Source organism: Humulus lupulus, chromosome X, assembly GCF_963169125.1.
Source record: "Humulus lupulus chromosome X, drHumLupu1.1, whole genome shotgun sequence".
Taxonomy (NCBI): domain Eukaryota; kingdom Viridiplantae; phylum Streptophyta; class Magnoliopsida; order Rosales; family Cannabaceae; genus Humulus; species Humulus lupulus.
Genome location: NC_084802.1, coordinates 195,519,016 through 195,541,644, shown reverse-complemented (window position 1 = coordinate 195,541,644; position 22,629 = coordinate 195,519,016). Strand labels below are relative to the sequence as shown.

The 22,629-nt window shown below is 36.4% G+C and overlaps 1 protein-coding gene across 1 annotated transcript; it reads right to left on the bottom strand.

The window, feature by feature from the left end:
• Positions 1 to 5,901: 5,901 nt before the first annotated feature.
• Positions 5,902 to 6,785, bottom strand: LOC133803721 (large ribosomal subunit protein bL31c). Its single transcript, XM_062241836.1, has 2 exons — positions 6,586 to 6,785; positions 5,902 to 6,456 (listed from the first exon to the last, which is right to left on the bottom strand). Exons 1-2 carry the CDS (start codon positions 6,652 to 6,654, stop codon positions 6,127 to 6,129), a joined length of 399 nt encoding a protein of 132 aa, XP_062097820.1. The 5' UTR covers positions 6,655 to 6,785; the 3' UTR covers positions 5,902 to 6,126.
• Positions 6,786 to 22,629: the final 15,844 nt, after the last annotated feature.

The window sequence follows — 22,629 nt, the reverse complement described above, 5'->3', positions numbered from 1 at the left end:
CATCAGAACCCAACCTCAAACTTAACACACTACCCACCAAATACAAAATTCAAAAGAGTTCCAAAACTCAAAAACACTCCAAAACCAAACCAAGATTCAGCAGAAACAGGAATTACAAATTACCTTAGTGGTGAATTATGTCCTCCTAGCTGCAGATAATCCAACCCTAACTCATGCTTTCAATCCAAGCTTCAAATTCCACTAGTTTCTTCAAGAAATCCAAACCAAATGGAGAGAGGGAGAAAAACGTATGGAGAGAGAGAGAGCTGAGTGAGGTTCTAAGTGTTCTGTTCTACTAGGTTATGAGGTTACGAGCTAACTAAGCCACCCCTTAGACATAAAAAGTCCAAAATGCCCCTTAGCCCATTAACTACTCTCTAATGCTCACAAGGGCAAATCCGTCATTTGCCATTTTTCCCCGTTAATCATAATTAACGTCTCACAAATTCATGTTATCTCCAATATCCTCAAATAGTCACTAAATAATTTCTCATTTCCTGATAAATCCTGATAATGTACTAAATTACCAAAATACCCTCAGGCTCACCGTGAGCCAGGTATTTGACCCCGTTATGACTAAACCGCTAACTCACTCCCTAAGATCGTCTCGTGCTGAATAAGCTAAATATATCAACATAATAATGTAGTCTTCATCATATAACACATATATACTCAAATATGCCATCAACGGGCCAAAATAACAAAAATGTCATTCTAATAAGAAACGGGCTCACATGCAAATATATACATATTATAATATAACTCACACAATTCATATAATCATGCATATTATCACATAATAATGCAATTAAATCAATTATTGCCCTCCTGGTCCCCTAATCAAGGCGCTAAGTCTTATTAAAGAAATTGGAACGTTACAAAGAAACTACCAACTTCCTCAAGTGTCTCGAAACTTGTTGCACTTGGTATGGATAGAAAGTGAATTACAACAAGTCTTCTATGCTCTTCTCTAAAAAGGCATCGAGGGCTATAACATTGTAAGTAACTAACCTCCTTGCAATAAGGAGAATGGTCAAAAAGACGCTCCACATGGGCATTCATTTTATTAGTTCGAGAGTGAAGATTGTGGACTTTCTCTCGATGGTGAAGCAGGTTGAAGCCAGGGTCCAAGGATGAAAGTCTAAGCTCTTATCAAAGGTTGGTACAGCGACTCATTCATTCTATGACCTCCTCGATTTCTTCTTATATGCTGCCTTCGTCTCAATGCCACTAACCTCTACAAACCAAATTGATAGAGCCTTGAGAGGTTTTTGGTGGGGCGACAACAAGGACAAGTCCACTCTTGACCTTCTTGCTTGGAATATGCTATGTCGAGAGAGGAAAATTGGTGGTTTGGGATTCAGGAAATCGACCATCACCAACCGCATGGAGAAGAGAGTATGCTCTTTAGTAATGAGTCCAAACAACTTATTGAAGAAGGTGATAAATGCCAAATACCTACAAGGTAACTCCTTCGATTTTCATGATAAACGAATAGATTCTTGGCTTTGGAAGAATCTAATGCGCACTAGACAAGTGCTTAGTAAGGGGTTGAGTCGCAAGATTGGCGATAGGAGAAGCACCTCAATCTAGTTTGACAAGTGGGTTCCTAATGGATTGTTCAATCTAGCCCATTTGGTTTTGCGGATGAGGGTATAATCTGGGTTAGTTCATACATTACAAATGGTGATTGGAATGAGGCAATGATCCGTCAATGGTATAATCCCCATGATGCAGTTAGAATTTTAATTTTATATTTAATTTTGCTCATGTTATTTAAATTTTGGTTGTATTGTTAAAATTTGAAACTTTGGTGTATTACTCAAGTTTAATGTTGAACTATATATGTTTAATTATCATAAATATTGAATATTTCTTAATTTTTTTAATATTTAGTTGTAAATCATATAAACCACTCCATACGTATATAGCTATGCAATTTGAAATCACATATGGTTAAACAAATTACTCAATCCATTCAGCAAATAACCCTATTTGTGAAGATGTTAATAGGAAACTCAAAACAACTTGAGAATTTAAATTTGGGAATTTACTCATTTGAAATTTTGTGTTTTTGCAAAATATTATTTTGTTAATATTTTTTTTCAATAATATTTATATGGTATCATATATTTTAAAATCATATATATTTGGTACTCTAAACTCAAATTAATAAATAAAATTTTATCAATATGAACAAATTCTCATCAGTTATATGTAATTAAATAATTAAATTTTAATTTAGAATTCATATAATTAAAAATAATTTGATTAAATCAGTCAAATTTTATTAATTAAATTTAAATTTAAAGTAAAAAATATGTCTGATTTTTAAATACAAAGAATAATTTTAAAAATATCAAATATTATTATAAATATTAAATAACAAAATGATATTTTACAAAAGTCAAAGTACCGAACGATTCCAAACCCTTTAAATTTTCAAGGTCCCCCACCCCAAACACACAAACCAAAATGTCCACAGTAATTTTTTCTTTTCAATTTTTTTTTAGTTTTATTTGACGGGGGGGCCTTCGTAACCTAACCCAACTATAACTACAGAATAAACAAAGAAGATGAAGTTGAGCTAGAAAGTCAGAAAATGCGGCTTATTACTTTGGTAAAACTGACGTTATTTGAAGAGATAAGCTGATTTGTAAAAGTATGACAAGATTAGACATATAAAAACACTACATGCTTCAGCCAAGTTGTTGCCTTAATAGTTAATAGTTTCTCCACAATTCCCGTGAATCGAGGTAAACTTTCCCAAAAACACCTTTAACAACTAACAAAAGGACTTAAATCCATCTTAGCTACATTTAGATTTTAGAGTTAAAAACATGTAAGCACAAGTGGTTCCCTACATTAAGAATTTAAAATGGTTGAATTGTTTTTCAATAGATTCCTTTTGCCTGGAGATTCCGATTATAATAAATGCTTTATCTTGGTCGGAAATGGGACCATGGTCTCTACGAAAAACTTGGCCAAATATACTACTTATTGACATTAATAACCCTTTTCTCTTTCTCTCTCAATCCTTATCCTTTTCCCTACCACAATGGCACCACCACTACCACCTCCCCACAACAGAAGAGCACACCACCTCTCCACCCTGACACTGCTATTGATGCTTTCACCACCATTAAAGCACCTTATTAAAATTATTTCCTTATTTTTATCAAATCCAAAACTTAAATTGAAGGAGAGATTGATTTAATAAGACACTAATTTATCGATTTTTAATACTTATGTACAAGATTTTTATTTTATATATATTTTGTTTGCTTTTTTTTTTCAGATCTAAAACTTAAAAAATTGCAAAAAAATGATGTCTAACGATACATTTGTGATGGAGGTGACTTGAAAACATAATTTTTGGGCCAAAAAGCGATGTTTATATCGATGTTTAACGATATATTAACAATGATGGCTTGAAAACATGATTTTTAGGTGTTGATGCAACAATTTTGTCTTTCTAAATCGGGAGGTACTTGCCATCAAACTCTGGTTCTCAGGTCCTTCTCCGTCAATGAAGATGTCTCTGATGATCGTCAAACCATCTGGGAGTACCTGCAAGAAAGACACTTCGATGCTTAAGTCAGATTTCGATCCCCTTATCTAAATGAGAACAATGTATTTATAGAATAAGAAATATTAGGTGGTTAGTAGGTTAAGTCTGCTCCCTGATTGGTTGGAGGAATAACTGAATTTTCCTACAAAATGTTTTGGGATCTTTTAAGTATGCAAAGGACAGAGACATGGTCTGCCTCTGGTCCACAACCTCTGATTCTGGTGCTTCTGCAGGGGCTAAAAAGCTCCGTTTCGAATTTCTTAAAATTGAGAAACCTTTGGGCTGAATATTTTGGGCTCAACACTAGGTAAAAAATAATATGTTTAACGATAACTAATGATGCATTTGCGATGCTCTACGCTGAAATTTGATGAAAATTTTAGTGATATATAACTTTCCACTCAGATGTCAGTTTGAGGTTTTTTTTTTCAATTTTAGTATTTTTTTCGAGATGAGATAAGTAAAATTTTGTGTTCTATACATCCTAAATTTGAACTTTTAAACATCCTAAACATGTAGATCTCGAAAAAATATAAATGTTTTCATCAAATTTCAGCGCAAAGCATCGCAAATGCATCATTAACGATCGTTAAGCATCATTTTTTAGCCTAAAAACCATGTTTTCAAGCCACCATTGTTAATACATCATGAGACATCGTTAAACATCATTTTTTGGCCTAAAATCCATATTTTCAAGTCACCATCGCAAATGCATCATTTAACATCATTTTTCTACTATTTTTTAAGTTTTAGATTTTAAAAAAACATAAATAAAATTAAAAAACATTGTACATAAATGTTCAAAATCTATGAATTAGTATCTCAAGTGAATATTTTCTTCCGTTTAAGTTTTGAAATGGATTTTGAATCATTAATTTTTTTTTTAAAATGATGAATGCCTTAATGGTGATGGTTGAAGATGCTTCAATGGTGGTGTTAATGGGGTTGGTTTCTTTTCTTTTCTTTTATCTTGATTGATGTGGGTAGAGAGAAGTTGAAGGAGAAGGAGAGAGACAATTTGAGAGAGTGATGTCTTTCAAATGGTAGGGGCAATCTTGTTTAATTTTTTTAAAAAAGGACATAATTTTGTGATAAACCTTATAATGTTACTACAGTAATTCATATTTAAGGTCCAAGGAGCTAATATATTAGATTACCATTTAAGCGGTCGGCCCATCTCAAGTGGATAATTCGTACTGTGAGCACAACCATAAAGCCTATGAACCCAAAATCCAAAATTAAAAAACAATCACACTTCTAGAGCTGTGGCAATTAGGATACTGAACTCTGAAAATAAAATAATTTCATTCATTAACTTCCTCTGTAGTATGTCTTTGAATTTCAGTTAGTCAGCTACAAGCCTAAATTTGTTACAGCTACAACACTACTGCCTCAGCTGACTCCTATCTCAGCTGCTCTTATTCCAGCCAATGTTCAAACAGCTCATGTTAAACTTCGCACATGACAATTTTGAAATAGAAGAGGACCTAAAAACTAGAGAAGCATGTGGATTTATCAAATCTTATATAGTAGCAAATCTCAACATCAAGAACCTCTTTCAGTTCTGAAAGCATATATGGCTAGGATCCTAAGCCATCCACTGTTTAGTGAACTCCTCTTTCTATTCTTCTTCTACCTGCTTATGTTCATTCCCTGGTATATATACAGTAGAAACTATGCTCATCTTTCTTCTATTTCCTTCGTATAATTCCTCCTTTCTAACTAAAGGAATATTTTCCGGTTGGGTTTGTTTCAGTTGCTCACCTCAGGGTTGTCTGTGATAATATTGATACCCTTGCTAAACTCTGAAATCAATACTGAAAATTTCTTATCATTTATATGGAATGCAGAAATTATGATTGTGAAAGGAAGAATGTCGTGAGAGGTGTAGTTTAACATGGTCAGGATTTTGTACAAACTCTTGCAACTACAATCACTAGTGCAGGACATTGGAGAAAGTTTTGCATGAGCTTGTCATGAACAATTTCCACGCATCAGCTATCAATTAAAGGTGATAGTAGCAGAACTTCAAACTATGAAAGTCTATCTAACTAATGAATACTGTTACTATGGTTTGCGTGGTTTCCACTAAATCATAGGTACTGCAATGCAACTATGTCATCAGCTGACTATTATATGCTTTTACAGTCCTGCTTGTGAGGATATTCTTAAATTCGTTTACAATTATAAGCAGAAAAGGCCACAGCCAGGTGACAAGAAAAAGAAATATGAAACTGACTCGATTGACGAAATTGACTTATCATAAGATGTTAGAAGCAACTATCATTAGAATCTAATAACAAGATTAGGATCTACCTCACTTAGCTAAATTGAACAAAGAATGGTAACTTTCAAGTAGAAATTAAGTTTCAAATTCTATCTTGGTGAACTGAGACATATTAACAAATACATAGTCGACATTCCATACAGCTCAGATAATCACGTGTTGACAAATCAAGCAACAATGCACTAAACCAAAAACAACCCCAACTCTTTTTTTATTTTTCTGTTTTCAAAATCTCTAGTTACCTAGATGGGTCCAGGAATATGAGCCTCTACTTCTTCTTTCCTTTTGCACCTGATTTGCGTTTAGGCGGAAGAATAATCTCACCCTTGAGGACAGGGATCTCCATAATCTCCGTGAGCTCACCGAACTTCTTTCTGAACTTCTCGACCTGGTCGTCGTCGAGGAGCGAGGCTGAGCGGCTGCCAAGGTAGAAGGGGTGGTTCCCCGACCACACATCCACCACGTACTCCTTCTGGGTACCACCCGTCGTCATCACCTGCTCACCATTGCAGTACACCTTCGCGTCCTCATAGAACTGCGGGTGTAAGTCCTTCTTCCTGCACGTCACCACCGCCCGATAATTTGACACCCCAGAAACCTGTAAGACAAAAATTTGAAAGTATAAAAGAACCGTCAGTATCAATTACCAAAATAAAAAGTTCGGGATTTATCTTAGATAAGATAAAATTTGAGGTTTCGGGTATGAAGAAGAAGGTGTGGAATTTACTTTCTTGGGTGGGAGTGATGGAAGACAGGGGGTTCCTTGGAGAAAGGTGTTGGTCAGGTTAAGCGCCATTTTTGTGTTTGGGTAGTTACAGTGGGTGAGGTCGAGGGCTGATGTTGATGATGATGAAGATGAGGTTGTGACTTATGTCTTCTGAGGTTGTGGTGTGGCTGGCTATTACCTTTTGAACTGGGCCTCTATTCGGTAAGATCCATTTTCAGTTGGGCCCGTGTTGAGCAATAAACTATAATGAAAAACGACATCACATTTCATAAACGACATAAAAGATAGTTATTACGACATGTCGTAAAGTCGTCAATTTCCAAACTACGTGTAGTTTATGATGTAGAACGACGTGCCATTCCACCTTAGCTTGGTAGTTGGTACAACATCGTTTATTTTTCAGACGACAGCAGAAATTATACAATCCTCATTGATTTTGATATTGTTCAACCTTTATTTCTGAAAATGACAAATCGAATTTTATAATTTTGATTTCTTTTTTTAGATTTAAAATCACCACGAAAACCTAGAATTACTTAGTAAATTATTGACTAACTCCCCATTGTCTATTACTTGTGTCTCCGAGTAGCTGTAAATGATACGTGAACAAATATAATGAATTCTATTTGATCTGTATTAGGGGGCACACCATTGGAAGTTTCCAATTTTCGGATTTGAATTTTTAAAATCCGCTCAAGCAGGAAAATTGGCGGCAAAAGTACTTAATTCTTTTTTATTGTGGGAAAAGTACCAATATTTATTTTTGTTGGTCTCCGTTGGCACCCCAATTTATTAGAACCGTTAAGTGGTAACTCATTAGACACATGACATCTCTCAATTGGTCTATATCATAATATTTTTTTAAAAAATTAAACTAAATTAAATTAAGTTTACTATAAAAAAAATTTAAAATTTATTTTAAATTTAAATAAATTAATGGGATATTTGCGGCATACGTACCTAATATTTGGGGTTTGTAACCTACATAAACTCAACTTTTTTTAGTGGGTAAAATACTCAAAGTCATTAAAACACTAATTCCGTTACTACAGATTCGTTACCTCTGTTCACTTTTGACTGGAATGACACGTGTCACTTCGTGATTGGTCCAACTCCTAAATATTTTTAAATTTTAATTAATTTTAAAAATTAAAATATATTTAAAAAATATATAAATAATTTTAAAAATCAAGAAAAAAATATTTCCTCTGAAAAAGACGATATACAAATTTTAAAACTGATTAAAATTTAAAACAAGATAAATGTAATCCCAAAAATATACACAGTTGATACGGCATGAAGGTTGGCACTACAAGAAAAAAATGGCTTTTACTTCGATTTTTATGCTGGATTTACTTCGGTTTTCGCTTAAATTCGCAACCGCAGTAGTTCGAAGCGTAGTAAAAAGTAGATAAAAACCGAAGTGAAAAATAGACATTCTACTTCGGTTATTATGTAAAAACCGAAGTAGAAAGTGGGGATTCTACTTCGGTTTTTACATAATAACCGAAGTAGAAAGTGGGGTACACTTCCTTGCTGGACACTTTCTGCTTCGGTTATTATGTAAAAACCGAAATAGAATCCTCATTTCTTCGGTTTTTACATAATAACTGAAGTAGAAAGCCTCCCTTTTTTTTTTGAAATAATTATTTTTGATTATTTTAAAATGGTCTAATTCTATTTTTATATATATATATTTTTGGCCTAATTTTTTTTAAATGGTCTAATTATATGAATTTATAGTTATATATATTTTTATAATTGGAATTAGTTATGATTTTTTTTTTGAATGAAAATATGCTAACTTTCATTAATTAAAAACGACATATATAAGTATAAAAACAAGTACTTAAGTAAGATAGATAGCATTAACACTAATACATTTACATAAAACTAAACTTAGAACTAAACGAACTCATAAACAAAATAGGCTTACTAATAAATGTATGTCATCAATCGACCTAACCATTCGTATTGGATTGGCAAGAGGTCTCCCAAAAATAAAGTTCCCAAACATCCCATGCCCCAAAACCATCAAAACCCAAGCTTCAAACAATTCAAAAACTCATCAAAACGTAAATTCCAATCAAAGCTTAAAAACTCAAAAACTTAAAACATAAAGCTTGGATTACCTCTGATTAAGTTGTTTCCCAGCTAAATCCTCTGGCTAACAAGCTTCTAATCTTTCTTAGAATCATTATGAGTCTGACCTTGCTTGAATCCGAGTCCTAAAATTCGCGTTTCCTTCGAAAATGTCATCGAACACCAAATGAGAGAATGAGGGAGAGAAAGAATCGTACGTTCTTTTTATTTATTCTGTCAGGTTACTTCAAGCTTAAGTAACATCAAGCAAATCCAAATGCTCGGGGTACCCAAAACGTCTCTGGGGGCCAAATAGTCAAAATCCCCAAAATTCCCTCATGATCTCACTAACTCCAAATATATCATCAAATATTTATTTCCATTACCCAATAACCCGATAATGAGCTAAATACCCACTATACCCCTTGACTCACGTAGTCAAGTACGGTCCCGTTGTGACTTTCCCACTAACTTGCTTCCTAGGATCGTCTCCTGCCAAGTAACCCAAATATACTCACATAGTAATTTGCTCCCACACATATATCGCATATATGCTAAATAAACTCATAACAGGCCAACTTACGAAAAATGCCCTTTTAATCAGAAATGGGCTCACATGCATATTTAATTCACCTGAACATGCATATCAAGTCTGTTAGGAACGAGTTTCCTAATACGCAGCGGAATTGTGTGATAGGTTGGCCCAGCATACAACAAAATTTTTGTAACATATTTAAACTACTTTTAAATATGCAGATCCATTAATATACATACATTAATCATAAAAAATAAAAGAATAAAGAACATACCTCTTGATGCCTATCAAGTGTCTTTGCTATCTTTTCGTAAAATAAACGATCTTCCTATCCAAGCTGCTCCCAGATACTCACATCAAGATCTTCCACAGCGTTCTCTACACATCAAAAAGTGTGTGGGCACTTAAAGAATAAAGGATGATATTTTTCTGATTAAACTTGATGTACTCAACACATGAGATCAAGATAATAGGCCTGAGATTGGGTCTGTATCTTTTCAGGGAGAGAGGGAAAGTATCGTTCTTTTCTTAGAGCGAATAATTGAGTATCTTGTTATTTTCTTATAAGTCTAACTTATATAGAAAATATTTAAATTTAAAAAATAAATATGTTACCAATTACAATTTATCTTTTAATTAATTAATTATCTTATTAATGAAAATATCAAAACTATCTTTTTGAATTTTTCATTAATTAATTAATTAATTAAATAAAAGTGAAAAAATCCACTCACTGATTATTATAGATGCACGCCACACACAGTCCTGGACTGTGTGTGTGTGTGTCATGCAATACCCCATAAAATAGGGGGATTTATTTTCTCAACCATTATTTAATTATTTTAATAATGTAAACATCAAAACTAACTTTTGACTTATCCATTAATTAATTAAATAAATAAATAGAAGTAAAAAATCTGTTGACTGCGTTTTTAGTCAACGACGTGAGCACGTCAATAACGACAAGCCTTCAAGAGAAATCAAAACGACAACAAACGGTATAAACAAGAAAAGTAAAGAACACAGGAGATTTTTATAGTGGTTCAGCCCCGATTGTCGGTAATAGCCTAATCCACTTAGAGTTGTGATTTATAAATCTATACTCAAGATCAGATGGACTATGCCAACTGAGTTTCTTCAGTATAAATTGTGAAAATACAAGAATTCTCTCTAATTTCAGCACTTTCTCTCTCTAGAATAGACAGACCCAATTTTATCTCTCTAGAAAGAAGAAGCAGAAGGAAGCCCCTCTCTCATCCCATAAACTCTCTATTTATAGGCCTGGGATCCTCAACTGATATCCCCTTATGATAGGGATATTTCATTATATTTATTACATTTAAACATTCAAAATTCGAAATGTAACAAACCCCCCATTTGTGGGAAGAATGAGAGATTCCCGCGTATGTTGTTGGAGTTGTGTCTGACTTAGTCTCCTCTAGCTAGTTGGTCCACCTCCTACCCACTACCCATGCAAGTGCTGGTAGGATATGCATGGTGGTAGGACATATTTTTGGTGGGTTGAACGTGCATGGTGGTAGGACATGCACTTCTCTCCTCTAACATGGCACTCTCCTCTAGCATGCCATGTTCCTCCTTGAACCAATCTCCTTGCTTCTCCTCGGACCAAGGTGGTCCGAGGCAACCTCCTTGGCACCCCACCTTGGACAACATTGAGGCAACCTCCTTTAGCATCCCCCAAACATGTCCGATCGAACATTGTATAGCTCTCCTTATCAAAATCTAAGTCTCATTCCTCTTGCATGAGACTCCTCCTCCTTAGCTACTTACCTTGGACACGTTCGAGCCAACACTTAGGAAATCTTGGGAGGCTTGCCTCCTACATACCCTTGGGGTCTCTTAGGACCACATCCTCCTTGGGGTCTCCTAAGACCACATCCTCCTTGGGGTCTCCTAGGACCACTCCCCTTAGCTCTTCTAGAATGCATTCTCCATTTTTTGGGTATAACATTTGCCCCCCAAGTTTATTATACGATTTCCCTCGTATGATAAACTTTTCTTCTAGCAAAATATTCTTGAGATCATTCAAAAGCTTCTATCCGGTTGATAACTTTCCCGTAAACTTCCATGACAGAACTTGTCTTGAACTTGTCTTGTGACTTCTTCAAACTCTATTTTCTTGATGTAATGAAAATATAAGCTCCCTTTGTATATGTTGCAAAATCATCATGGTATAGAGATAGGTCGTTGAATATCCTCGATTTGGTTGCGCTAGGATTAGAATTTCGGGCCACGCTGCTACGTCTTGGCATCTCCAACCACGTCCGATCGGATGAACACTCTTCTTGGCATCTCCAACCATGTCCGATCGGATGAACACTCTTCTTGGCATCTCCAACCATGTCCGATCGGACATTGTGTACCCTTGGCCCAAAATTAAGTCCATCTTTTCGTTTGTATGGGTCTTCTCCTCTAATTTGTCCAAGCCAACCATTTTGGAACACACGCATGGTCTCCTCGGACATGGTCCGATCGGAGCTTTCATGACATGGTTCGATCGGACAAAGCCTGACCAAGGAAACGTCCAGCCTTGCCTCCACGCGAGCCCAGCGTGAAGTCCCCCAGGATGTCCGATCGGACGTAGCACGCCCGAGGAGAGGATACACGCCCACGGTCCGAGTGTTCAGCGCCTGGTATGCCTTGCGCCTCCGAAGCTCCTAGCCAGCAGCAACGTTTTATGTCCGATCGGGCATTGAAAACTTTAGGCAATTACTTAGTCCGATCGGGCATGGGCGTCTAAGGGGGTTCAAAGTCTGCTGCCAAGTAAGTCGGGCACTTCAATGCAAAGACAGGTAAGTGTGGTCCGATCGGAAGTGATCACTCGCCTCATTCAAAGAAATGCACGCCTCAAGCCTTAACCACAGCCCACCATCTCCGATCGGACGTGAGCTCCCGAGGAGTATAAAGTGTGGTCTGATCGGACCAAGTATGCCCAGAATTTTTGGCAAAACCGTGTTGCCAAAAGCCCCTAAGTACACACTTTGCCTACCCCAAACCCAAATCAAATGGGCAAAGTAAATACAGTTGCCTGGACGAATTCTCCCTACTCCGCTCGGACATGTCCGAGCCATATATTTTTGGAAGCTCAAACTCAGGTCCGATCGGACTTTTCGTGACCTCTCCTTGGACCAAGGTGGTCCGAGCCAACCATTTGGGACACATGCATGGCTCTCCTTGGTCATGTCCGATCGAAGCTAAACACATTATCTTTCCTCGAACCAAGGTTCAAGTCAATGACTTGGCTTTTCCTAGAACATGGTCCGATCGGAGCTTGTGTGACCTTTCTTTGGCCAAAATCTAAGTCCTTTGGCGTGGTCCGAGCCATCTTTTTCTTGCCATCTCCTCGGACCAAAATGGTCCAAGGCACCTCTCCCATGGCATGTCCGATCGAACATGACACCCTTCTCCTCGGACCAAAGTGGTCCGAGCCTATCTCTTTCAAGCAAGGTGTGATCGGACCCTTGGCACACATGCATGGTTCTCCTCGAACATGTCCGATCGGAGCCTTCATGACTTTTCCTTGAACCAAGGTCCACGCCAATAACTTGGCTTCTTCTCCAACATGGCCCGAACCAAGCTTTTGGCTCCTCCAACTAAGGTCCGATCGGACACTTTGTGGTCTTTCTTTGGCCAAGGTCCAAGTATATCTCTTGGTCGGATGTAGCACCTTAGGCATAAAATTTCTGGGCCTAGATCCTTGGACGTAGGTGAGATGCTCCTTGGAACAACATGCATCCGATCGGCCATCTCAAAGTATGCTTGGACATCACATTTTTCAAACACTTTAAGCACCTGTATTGATCGTGAGCATGGAAAAACAGGCATAAGCCGTGTTGACATGAATGCAATGCAATGCAATGCATGGAACAGTAGCCAGCCTTCTAAGCATACACATCCGATCGGACATAGGCAGCATCACCATTTGGACGCTTCTCCTTGGAACTGGACACACCTTTCGGACCAAACATGGTATACTCCATGCTATAATTTTTTCAAACATTTCACCTTTAGGCACTCTTAGGACCTTTTAAGAAAGACCATCGAAGCACCTTGTTCGAGCCTCCCAAAATTATTTTGAGAGATTGATTTTTCTCAATAAATCTTGGTGAAAACTTGACTTCTCCTCCCAAGGACAAATTTTCACCATGTAGCATTTATTTTGCATGTATTTGTTTGATTCACTCCAGGGAAGTTGATTGGTGATACATGCTTAGCCTACCAGGGAAGTTGTATCTGCTCTCCTGAGCAAGAAAACTTTGCACCTGGTGAGCTAAACTTGTAGCTGTTGGCATTTAGACTTTACCTCTCCTTGTTAACTTAAAACATTCTAAGTCTCCTCTACACTTAAAAAGTTATAAGTTTTTTGTGAAGAGTAAAGTCACTCTGGTGTATGCCTTAGATTTTCGCATGAGTACTTAGTTTTCTAACTTAGAAATTCTAGACATTTCATAAGTCCATGCTAAGTATACTTTCTCACACTCTTATTGCTCTAACATTTTATGAGCATGATTTTTATGGTCACACGAATATCTGCTCCTAACTTGAGATTTTTTAAAAAAATTCCAAGTTACTTAAGCTTTGCGAAGCAAGTTAGCTTAATGGCCTTTTTGGACTTCGAAAATTTACAAGTCAGCCTAAAAACGGATATATTACCTCGTGCTCTTATTGCCTGTGTTAAGTTATATACCAGCATACCCCATGTGCCCCCCAGGTGGTTGGAGGTTGAAAGATCCTTAGTCACTTGCTACCTGACTGAATCTGTTCGAGCAGTTAACTACTCGTGAAACACATAGAATATATGGAAAATCTCCTTTGTAGGGGGCATATCCTCAACGCCCTTTCCGATAGGCTCTATGACCTCTACACCAAGACCAAATCAGCCAAGGAGATATGAGATGCACTTGAGACAAAGTTCAAGGTGGAAGAGGAAGGTACCAAAAAGTTTTTGATATCTCTATACTTTGATTTCAAATTTTTTGGTGATAAACCTACTCTTCCTCAAATTCATGAATTGCAAATAATTGTTAACAAATTGAAAGTTTTAAAGATTGAGCTTCCCAAGGCCTTTCAAGTTGGTGCTATAGTGGCTAAATTACCACCAACTTGGAAGAGCTATAGGAAAAGAATCCTTCATAAAAATGAGGATTATTCTTTTGAGGAAATCCAAAAGCATATTCTGTAACGCCCCAACTCCAAGGACCGCTACAGTGCACATTGCAAACAGTGCTAAACTCGCTAATCGATTCGTTTGGCCATAAACGTGTAACTAAGCATGACTAGCGGTTTAGGGGTTAAAAACTTTGGTTAAGGTTTAATGTTTCACTAGAACGTTTACTGTATACATTGGGATCCCAAAAATATAATTTCAGAGTTTATTACAAGAAAGTGTTTACAACAAGCCGTTCTAAGCGACAAAATAGGGTTCCGCCCTAGTTCCACTTTCAAACCTCGCCCAAGTATTGGTCGAGCAGCTGCATATGTACACGTCATCACCTAAGCTCTCCAACTCAAGGATGGTCCAGCTTTCTTTTGCCTTTACCTGCACCAAAAAGCACCCGTGAGCCGAAGCCCAACAAGAAAACTCATATGCTCATAAATAGTCATATCATGATATCAAATCATATCTGGCATGCCTAGCAATCATAGCTCTATTCAGCATGCAAAGGAATTCCAACAAATGATGAGGTATCCAGGATAAGAAATCCTGGCCTTCTGATTGGAGGACTATCAAGTCAATCCTAATCAGATGAGGGTCGCAACACTTGAGGTTCCGATAAACCATGCTGAGTGACCGACAAGCGAGTCACTAATTCAAGTGGAAGGGTGGCTGTTGGGTAAGCCTCTAACCTTCAACAGGTTCTGGTAAACCATACTGAGTGACTGACAAGCAAGTCACTAATTCAAATGGAAGGCTGGCTGTTGGGTAAGCCTCTATCCTTCAACAGGTTCTGGTAAACCGTGCTGAGTGACCAACAAGCAAGTCACTGGGGCCTCAGTGCCCAAAGCCATGCATATGATGATCATACAGAGCTCATAGCTCTGATCAGATAAGTGAATATCACTTTGAGGTCCTGGTAAACCATACTGAGTGATTGACAACCAAGTCACTAGGGCCTCAGTGCCCAAAGCCATATAACAACACCGTTACCTAGGCTTTCCTGCAATGGCTCTTATCAAATGAGTGACTGACAAGCATGTCACTAAGGGGCCGGTACCCATAGCCATGTGACCTAACAGTCATGGGGCTCGCTGGTCCTGGCTCTAAATGACTAGCCTTTGGCTAGATAAACGCTTGTTTATATTCATCGAACTTGAGGTCGGTCCTGCATTAATGCTCTTTGAGTCATTCAATACAGAAGGTCGATTAGGTCCAATCGACATAGCTTGCACTAAACACACTAAGGTTGTCCTGACTAGTGAGTTAGCACAATGTGACCAGTGCCCAGTACCACTGCCGAACCTGACTAGTGAGTCACAGCTTCATAGTTGATACTAACACCTTTGCCAAATCTGACTATTTAGTCAGTACCATGCACAAGTAAGCAATGCTATCAATGTGTATCATATGCCAATTATCCAAAGTAAGGCATTTAGCATGCTTACCTAACAGTTGCCAACATAACCATGACCGTGCACAAACACAGAGACTCAAGCTCTGACCAATCCCATATTCATCATTCATGGCATGCCCTAACCACATGTTTCTCGTGCATCACATGCATCACACTTAATCATCCAGCATGCCTCAATAATAATCATATACAAATGGGCAAGATTGCCAAGCATTCATTATGCTATCAATGTTTACATTTAAACATCCAACATGCATCAATCATAGCCATGCATGTCACACATGGGGTGCAGTTTTCTTACCTTGGGTTCGAGCAAGAATTAGTAAAATAACGACCCTTGAGAACGATCAATCCTTTGGTCCTTTAGCGGTCACCTAGTCATAACCAAATATGGAATTCCATCAATAAAATAAATCATAGAAAGGTTTATAATCTAAAACCTCACTCCCGGGCTCCATCCCACACTCTCGGGACTCTCAATCTACCCAAACGGGGTAAAGGAACCAACCCCCAAGCCTTAAAAGTCCTCCCGAGCCCTAAAATATGCTTGTTGGAAAGTGCACTAGCGCTGGGGCGCTGCCCCAAAGTCAGAGAGCTCCAAAGACAGCTCTGCCTAGCGCTGGGGCGCCATCAGCAGACCAGAAACTTTTCTGGTCTTCTCCCCTGCGATTTCCCTTGAAAAACAAACCTCCAAATCAACCCCAAACATCATCAAAACATCAAACTCAACCCCCAAACCTCATCTACACCACACCCTCATCAAAACCCAAGCAATCTTGCACAAGAAATTCCATTAATTCTCATAACTAACATCTCAAATTCCCAACTGAAAACTAACTTGAAAAACAGAGTAAAGCTTAAGTTCTTGGATGAAACCTTACCTCAAGTTGGATTTGAGTCCTCTTCAATGTTTGAACTAAGTTCCTAAGCTCCCACCTTTGATCTCCTAGCTTGGTTCTTCAAGTTGGCTTCAAAAATTCCAAACGATGGAAGAGGAGAAATGGTGTACGGGAAGGAGAGAAGGACTGAAGATGAGGATGCTCTGTTTTGGTCTAAAGGTTTCTACAGCCTTGAATTGATATATATCTTAGGGGTGAAAAGACCATTTTGCCCCTAGGTCAAATTAAAGCTTCTAAACACTCCCAAGGGTAAAACCGTCATTTCCCGCCTATCTCGTTAATTATAATTAACACCCTCCATTTCCCATTATTCTCAAAATTATCAAATACCAATAAATCATATCCCATTATCCTTTAATTCCCGATAATGTTCTAATCATCAAAATGACCCCGAGACTCACCACGAGCCTCGAACTTAATCCCGTTATGACTAGACCGAATACTTGCATTCCCATGATCGTCTCATGTCGAATGGCTCAAACCAATCCACATATAATGTGGTAAAATTATAATTCACCCATATGCATAAAATTACACAATCACGCCCCCAACGGCCATATTACCAAAATGCCCTTGCAATTAAAATATGAGCCCATATGCATGCATTCACCATCATATAATAATATAATTCACATAAACATGCATATAATCATTAAATACCATAATAAATCAATTATGGCCCTCCCAGCCTCCTAATCAAGGTCCTAAACCTTATTAGGAAATTTGGGGCATTACATATTCGAATCGAAGAGGAATCGATATGTAGAGATAAACTTGTGGAGGGGTCTAATGGAGAGACTTCCAAAGCAAATGTGGTGTCACAACCAAAACATCCTAAAAGCAAAGGGAAAAAGGGTAACGAGAAATCCTTGGGTCCAAAAACCAACCTAAACAAGTTTAAGGGCGAGAAATGTCCTTGCTTTGTGTGTGGGGAAAAGGGTCACTATGCTAGAGAGTGTAGGCATAGAAAAGACCAACAAGGACCTAAGGTGAATGCAACTCAAGAGAAAAACATAGTTTCTACCCTTAGTGAAGTGAATGCGGTCCAAGGCAAGGTGAAACGGTGGTGGTATGATACACGTGCCACCGTCCATGTCACCTATGACAAATCATTGTTCAAGACCTTTGAAGAGTTAAAGGGCAACCATGAGATTCAAATGGGCAATGATGGAAAATCCAAGGTACTTGGCAAAGGTACCATTGAAGTCTTTTTCACATCCGGCAAGAAAGTTACATTAGTGAATGTACTTTAGGTTCCCGAAATGAGTAGAAACTTGGTAAGTGGTGATTTGCTTGGCAAACCCGGCATTAAAGTCGTTTTTTAGTCTGGTAAACTTATACTTACCAATTCAAATGTATTTTTGGGAAAAGGGTACTCTTGTGAGGGTATGGTTAAATTGTGCACCAATGATGTAACTTTCAATGTTATCAATAAAAATGCTAATTCCGCCTATATTGTTGAGTATGATTCTTTATTTTTGTGGCATCTTAGACTATCGCGTATAGGATTTTCAACCATGAAAAGAGTAGTACAATGTGGTATGATTGCATGCAATATTAAAAAGTATGGTAAATGTGAAACATGTGTTAAGGCAAAAATGATTAAGAAACCATTTCCTAGTGTAGAGTAGTACAATGTGGTATGATTGCATGCAATATTAAAAAGTATGGTAAATGTGAAACATGTGTTAAGGCAAAAGTGATTAAGAAACCATTTCCTAGTGTAGAAAGATCATCTAATTTACTAGATTTAATCTATAGTGATCTTTGTGAATTAAATGGTGTTTTAACTAGAGGTGGTAAAAGGTATTTTCTTACTTTTATAGATTATTTTAGTAGATATACCGATGTGTTTCTTTTAAAGCATAAAGATGAAACTTTTGATGCTTTTAAAATGTATAAATTAGAAGTTGAAAATCAACTAAATAAAAAGATTAAGGTGCTAAGAAGTGATAGAGGAGGAGAGTACTTCTCTAATGAATTCAATACATTTTGTGAAGAAAATGGTTTAATTCATGAGTGCACTGCACCTTATACACCACAACACAATGATATTGCCGAAAGGAAAAATAGGACTTATCTATAGATGATAAATTCTATGTTGGAGTTTTCTAAGTTGAACTTCAACTTATGGGGTGAAGCACTTATAACCGCTTGTCACATTCTTAATCGAATACCGATGAAAAAAAATGAGATATCTCCATATGAGTTATGGAAAGGAAGAAAACCCAATATAGTGTACTTCAAAGTGTGGGGGTGTCTTGCATATTGCAAGAAAAATGAACCTAATAGAACAAAGTTAGGTTCAAGAGCCATAAAGTGTGTTTTTGTTGGTTATGCCAACAATAGTAAAGCTTATAGGCTATTAGACTTAGAGTCTAATATTGTGATTGAATATAGAGAAGTTGAATTTTTTGAGAATATGTTATGTGACAACAATTCTCAAGCTTCAACATCTCTAATGGAGAATTTGTTATATGAGAACAATTTTCAAGCTTTTACCTCCAAAGTTGATTCTCAAGAGGAGAATTCTCAAAAGGATGTAAAGCAACTCTTTGAACTTAGAAAAAGTCAAAGGCTTAAAAATAATAAAAGTCTAGTAGTGGATGAGATAGATTCTCAACGAATTTCATTCTACATGGTAGAAGGAAATAGAGAGGAAGTCATTAGGAAAATTCCTACTGTACTTCTCGTTGAGGATGATCCTAAGACTTATAGAGAAGCTATGCAATCGAGAGATATTGCATTTTGGAAAGAAGCCATTAATGATGAGATGGATTCTATTCTTTCCAACAACACTTAGGAATTGGTAGATCTCCTACCAGGGTCTAAGCCAATTGGGTGTAAGTGGGTATTTAGGAGAAATTAATACACTTACGACACTATCCAAACCTTTAAAGCTAGATTAGTAGCTAAAGGGTTTAGGCAAAAAGAGGGTATCGATTATTTCGATACCTATGCACCTGTTGCAAGAACAACTTCTATACGAATTTTGTTCGCATTAGCTTCTATACACAACTTGTATGTTCATCAAATGGATGTCAAAACGACATTCCTTAATGGTGACCTCAATGAGGAGGTCTATATGGAACAACCCGAAGGGTTTTTCCTAGCATAATATGAACATAAAGTATGTAGACTTGTAAAATCCTTATATGGATTGAAACAAGCTCCTAAGCAATGGCATGAGAAATTTGATCAAGCCATCATGTCTAATGGGTTTAGACATAACAATGGAGACAAGTGTTTGTATTCCAAAACTTGTAAGGGATATGTGATCATTGTTTGCTTATATGTGGATGACATGCTTATTCTAAGTAATAGCATGAAAGGGATAAAATAAACGAAGATGTTTCTATCATCAACCTTCAAGATGAAAGATCTTGGAGAAGTTGACACCATACTTGTTATCAAAGTAAAGAAACATAGTGGGGGTTTTGTGTTAGGGCAAGCCCACTATGTTGAGAAAGTATTGAACAAATTTAACCATCTCAAGGTTAAAGATGCCAATACTCCATTCGATCAAAGTGTAAAACTAGAGAAGAATGAAGGAAGAGCATGTTGGTTTTTATTGATCAAATCAGAGATTATGCGCAGCGGAACAACAATCAAATTGTCAGATTAATCCCATAAGATTTCTAGATCTACTTCTTCACACTCATATATATATTGAATCAAGGACAAGAATAGAAACATTACCTCAGGTCCTTCCTTGCTGCTATCTTTTCGTATGGCTGAATCCTTGAGATCTCACACCAAGATCTTCCAAAATGTTCTCAGTCACCCAAAGAACGAGTGTGGGCTCGCTATACAAATAATAGGCAATAACTATTTATCAGATATTCTCAACACATGAGATCTGATAAAGTTTGGACCTAGGTTTTGTGAAGAACAATGACCTTTGTTTTGTCACTGATCTTTTTCTCTGAGAGAATCCTAGATATTTTTCTATCCCTGAAAACTTACGTACTGTGAAAACTGATATCCAATATTTAATAATATCAAATATATTAAAATATTTGTTATTTTAAACAAATTCAAAATAACTGATCAGTTATCAGATTTTTGTTTAAATAATAATATTTAAATCAAATCAAAATATCTCATTATTTATTTAATATTTAAATAACTAAAATTGTGGAATCAAGAGACCAAGTCTATCTCTTATGCATGTAGCACAGTGCATGTGCACTGTGCCACACGTGTACCACATGCATAAGCATGCATGTGATTTTTCCCAATTTTTATTATTATTTAAATACCAAAAATCCCAAAAATAAATTAATTCAAAATTAATTATATTTTTGTTAAATCAAATAATTAATTAATTCTTAATTAATTAATTCTTAATTAATTAATTACACATAATTAAACAATAATTATGTTTGATACATAGAAAAATATTTTACTTATCACATAAGTCCTTTTTGCCCATTTTTGTATTTGCCTTTGACAGTGATTGTTTGAGCCATTCTGGGGACCATGGACCTATAACATTAAGCTCCAATAAATTGAAACTAAATAATTAAACTCTTTAATTATAATAGTTAATTTATTAATTCTGATATTACTCCACTATAAATTCAGAATTGCACTCTTTATGTTATAGATATACTTTTACAGAAATCTTTTTCTTAAGTCGTCCATTGATATAACCATCTTACAATAGTTCAACCCTCTAATTAATTAGTTCATAAATTAGAATGGGAGAATTACCATTTAACCTTTCTAATTTATTTCTTATTCCTTAAGTACCATTAATTCACTAGTGAATAATTAATCTATAATCTAATTATAGATTTGAGCTCAAAATCATTCAGTTCCAGAATTAACCCTTAAGGGAACTAATATACGATCCGTTAGGAAAGATTAGATTCCGTGTTGTTGATACATGTTCCCAGCCATCCATGATATTAAATCTCCAAAACAAAAGTCATTAGCCTCATTCTTTGAAGAGACCTTAACGAGTGAATCAAAAGATTTAATAAACATGAACAGGAGTTCATGAACACTCAGGATTTAGGTTGATCTATAAATGATCATCAGTTATGATATGAATTACAAGTCTTTATTGTTAAATGGTTTTTGGATAAAGACTTTAATTCACATCGATCCATGTCATATATAATCATATTATATAAAGCACCTTTACCGAGATGTCTTACCACATCAATAATCCGAATCTAGATTATTTGTATCATTATGATACTCAGTAAACCGTACTTACAACTCCAATTAAAGAATTCCATAACTTTAATTTGTCGTTGTTGACCATTTTTTATTCATTCATGTGATCTTAATTCTCTCGTACTAATACAAGATCACATCCTCAATAATGAATATGGAATTTTTTCTGATATTTACAAAATTATTCAAACAATAATTTAACAATCTAAATATGACAATAATAATAAACCATTGTATTTATTTATTCACAGATAAAACAAATGTCTTTACATGCTTTTAGGACACACTCCTAACAGAGCACTGGCTCAATTGGAGTACGCTAGTGCTATAGTGTAACGACCCACTAATCTAGACTACTTGGACCATTAACGAATCTATACATAAAACTTATATTTTTGCGGAAATACCATAATTATATTGAAAACTTATGGAAACAAAGGTTACTTTCATAAAATAAGTAGGATATGGGTACCCATTGTCTTTAAAACAAAAGAAATACTTAAAGTAAAAAGGGTTACATAGAAAATGCGGAAAAATACATTTAAAAACCATAAAAACATAAATAAGACTACATCCTCGAATCGAATAACGCTCGGCCCCTTGACTCCATTCACCATCGATACACATCCTCTAAGCGTCACGAATCTTTCCGCCTCTAAAGCTTATTTCCTGCACATAAACAGAAAGGAATGAGCCTAATGCCCAGCAAGGAAAAATCTAACACATAGTCATAAACATAAACATAATT